General features: G+C 38.0%; 1 protein-coding gene across 1 annotated transcript; it reads left to right on the top strand.

Annotated features, from left to right (window-relative positions):
- Nucleotides 1-561: 561 nt before the first annotated feature.
- LOC114841283 lies at nt 562-1,806 on the top strand. Its single transcript, XM_029126195.1, has 2 exons — nt 562-964; nt 1,287-1,806. The coding sequence occupies exons 1-2, from the start codon at nt 562-564 to the stop codon at nt 1,496-1,498; spliced, it is 615 nt and encodes a 204-aa protein (XP_028982028.1). The 3' UTR covers nt 1,499-1,806.
- Nucleotides 1,807-3,540: the final 1,734 nt, after the last annotated feature.

The following is a 3,540-nucleotide window of genomic DNA, read 5'->3' as shown; positions in this document are numbered from 1 at the left end:
AAACAATTGTATTTACATTAATAATAAAAAAAAATTATGAGAATAAGTATAGAAATAATTTTTAAGAATTATAATTGTTATGAATTTACAATTTTAATTCAAACTAGGAGGCAACCGAAACATACAACAGTTGTCATTAAGGAACTTCCGCAGTAAGTTCTGGGGCTATGGAGTGGGGGAAAATATCAAAGGTTCCGACACTCGGCTGCATCATTAGAAAAAAAAATAATGAAATGACGAATGCTTCATGCGTGTCATGAAATCTCGTCGAGTGGGTTCCTGTGCATGTATAACTCATAATCAATTAATCCCCAATCGTTTTCATTCCGAAATATAATGTATATCAATTTTCTAACAAATAAAAATTATCACGCGTGGTTTGACAACCGCGCATTTCTGTTCGACGCAGTTGGTATTCTTGTGTCCCGATAAAACTCCATAGTGTACTCTATAGTATATGCTTCGACGGTGTGAACTGAAGTAAACAACACGTTATTTTAGAGAGGTTAACCTGTTCGTGTGTTTCGGATAAAGTTGACAAATAAATAAATATACAACGACATGGAAAATTCAGAGGATTCGTCAAGAACGCGGCACAAAGCAAAATTCATCAAAAAGAAATCACGAGACCGGAAAATCGCAGCTGAAAAATTGAGAAAAGCCAATCAAGGGAGAACAGTGGGCGAACCGGAGGTGGAGACAAGTGATGACAATCCACCAGTAATTGTTGGAAATCGAATTGTCGACTTGACATTGTTGGCTAATGAGCTTGAATGTCCCAAGTGTAAAAATCCCTTATCGTTGAAGAACATGGAAAAAGAAATCAAACGTGGTTTGGGTTCACATTTAAATATCAGATGTGTACACTGTCTGTTTTTGAAGCCTGTGCCTACTAGTCAATGCGTGGACGATGAAGAGGGTTCCAACCGAAAATTTTTTGAGATTAACTATCAAATGGCTATGGGTATCCAGTGTTCTTCCCTTTCATTATAATTATCAGTAACGAATTGGTGAAACGATTCAAGTCGATTCAGCTGTCAGCTACGATTGTGAGAAATATCTCCGAATCTAGGGGAAATAGCGAAATTTTTGTAACTACCTTTTTTGTAGCTCTTAATTTCCTCTACAATAAAGGTTCCGATAAAAATTTTGCCATCTCCCTTGGATTCCGAGATATTCAAAGAGAGATGAAAACTGTTCAATAGTCAAAATCGACTTGGACCGTTTTACAGTTTCGATACTGACGTCGAATATTTATGATTACATAATTAAAATTTCTTTCCCAGCTTGTCTTCACGTTGGCATTGGTAACCAGGGGTTGAATAAGTTATTGGCATGTGCGAGGATACCTACACTGAATTGGAATACCCATAAAGATTACGAGAGGAGAGTAGGACCCGTGGTGGAAGCAACTGCTAAAGAAAGCTGCGACAGAGCAGCGAAAATAGGGAGAGAATTAACTATTAAGAATGTTGAAGAAATCGAAAAGATGGTGTAAGCACGAACGACGCAATGTGTTGCATTTTTTTTATTCATCTATTTTTCTCAGATTTTTCAATTTTTATCCGATTTTATTTCATTTTTTATTTCCTCTTTCTCCTGGTTCTTCAGTGTGATATTTTGTGCCTTTTTGGACCAATCATTTGACTATTTCATGACGAGATTTGATTCTAATGAATTGATAATCCAGCAGTGATTATGTGAATAGATTTTCTCCATCACTTATTTTGTGATTTTTTTTACATTTTTTTCTTTGTTTTTTTTCCCCTCTTGCTTTTTAGTTTCAATGCTCTATTGAGCTAATTGATCAACTCTCCTGTACAGAGATTTATTACTCATCAATCGATTTTTTAATGTCATTTATACTTATAAACCGAACGATTTCTCCAATTATTCAACTTAATTTATAAGGCTAGAGTTCCATTATAAGAATAAATCTGGATATTCAATGACAGAGCACAATTGTAATCGATTAGTTTGAATGAATTAATCAAGAAAAATAAAAAAATGAAATCTGTTCTGAAAATGTTTTGTTTTTTTATAAAATTTATAAGGTTTGAGAACTAGCATGTGTGTGAACCTTACAGGCCTCCTCAGTATCGTAAGAACTTCATAATTCTCGACGTAGCATCTTCCTCTAATTCAAGGGTAGGCAAAGAGACTGATTCAGATGAAGAGGATGCAGGTAAATTACGATCACTGGGCTTTATGTCAATTAACTGACACATTATTCATAATTTAGGATTAGATGAAGACACAGATACAACTCAAGTTGCTCAGAATATTCCATCATCAATTCCACCGCCTGAAGTCACAGAACAGCCCAGGAGTCAACCTAAGAAACCATCTGCTAGGTGGAAAGAGTCAAGAATATTCACCGTAATAACATTCATCGTGAGGCTGATGCTGTCCTTCGATTGTGCTTGGTCTGAGAGGGGCAATGGGAAGAATTACGATAGCCTCAATGGATACGCTGCTCTGAGCGGTACGCAGAGTGGACTATTTCTCGATTATGGAACAGCAAACAGAGGTTGTAAAAAATGTGCAGCGGGTAGTTCCAAGGACACACATGATTGTCGTCAGAATTTTTCGGGCAGTGCGAAGGCGATTGAAGCACATTTAGCTCGAAAATTGGCCACAGAAAGTGAAATTCTGAAAAATAATAGCTTACAGCTGGGAATTTTTTGTGGAGATGAGGATTCTTCAGCAATTGCTGGAATCAGAGAGGCATTGAAAGACTCCCATCACGTAGTAAAATTATCAGACAGGAATCACCTTACCAAAGGCGTCAAAAACCTTCTTTATGCAATTCCAAAAGAAAGAGATCCTGACCGAGAAATGAATCCCACTTCTATAGAATATTTGCAGAGGTGTTTCACGTACGCTATGGCTCAAAACCGTGGAGATGAGAAAGGTTTGGCGAGTGCGCTGAGATCTATTCCATACCACGCCTTCAATAACCACGTTCATTGTACTGATTGGTGTAATTACAAGACAAATCCCGAAGAGTATACACATCGTACAATTGGCGAAGCATTCCAACATCCAACTTTGTTTGGAGCAATCGATGCCATCTTTGAAGACCTTGCTAAGAATGTTGGGAAGTTTGCCCACGCTGCCTCTAGTCAAGCTAATGAGAGTCTAAATGCTGCGATTGCTCGAAAGGCGCCAAAGAACATTTGTTACAGTTTGAGTGAGTCGATGGATTATCGAGTGGCTGCTGCTATTGCCGAGAAAAATGAGGGAGAGACCTACTTGATTCAAATTTTCGAGAGACTCAACTTGACTGTTGATGACATTCTACGACAGCACGTTGAGTCAGTGGAGGCAAAAGCATCGAGAACTGCTGAGAAAGCTAGCACAACTGAGTACAAATCAAATCGAATTGAGTTAACGAAAAAACGTCGAGCATTACGCTATCGCAAGGAGCAATCCGAAGGTGTAACGTATCAATCCCAAATGGGATTGATCAGCACCCCGGTTATCAACGAGACATTGATGGCAAACGATGATGCAATGGTAGATTTGGGGAATGAAGAG

The sequence above is a fragment of the Diachasma alloeum genome, unplaced genomic scaffold (assembly GCF_001412515.2).
Source record: "Diachasma alloeum isolate Michigan unplaced genomic scaffold, Dall2.0 Dall_scaffold_00297, whole genome shotgun sequence".
Taxonomy (NCBI): Eukaryota; Metazoa; Arthropoda; class Insecta; order Hymenoptera; family Braconidae; genus Diachasma; species Diachasma alloeum.
The sequence above is the reverse complement of the archived record's forward strand: the minus strand, read 5'-3'. Positions and strand labels throughout refer to the sequence as shown.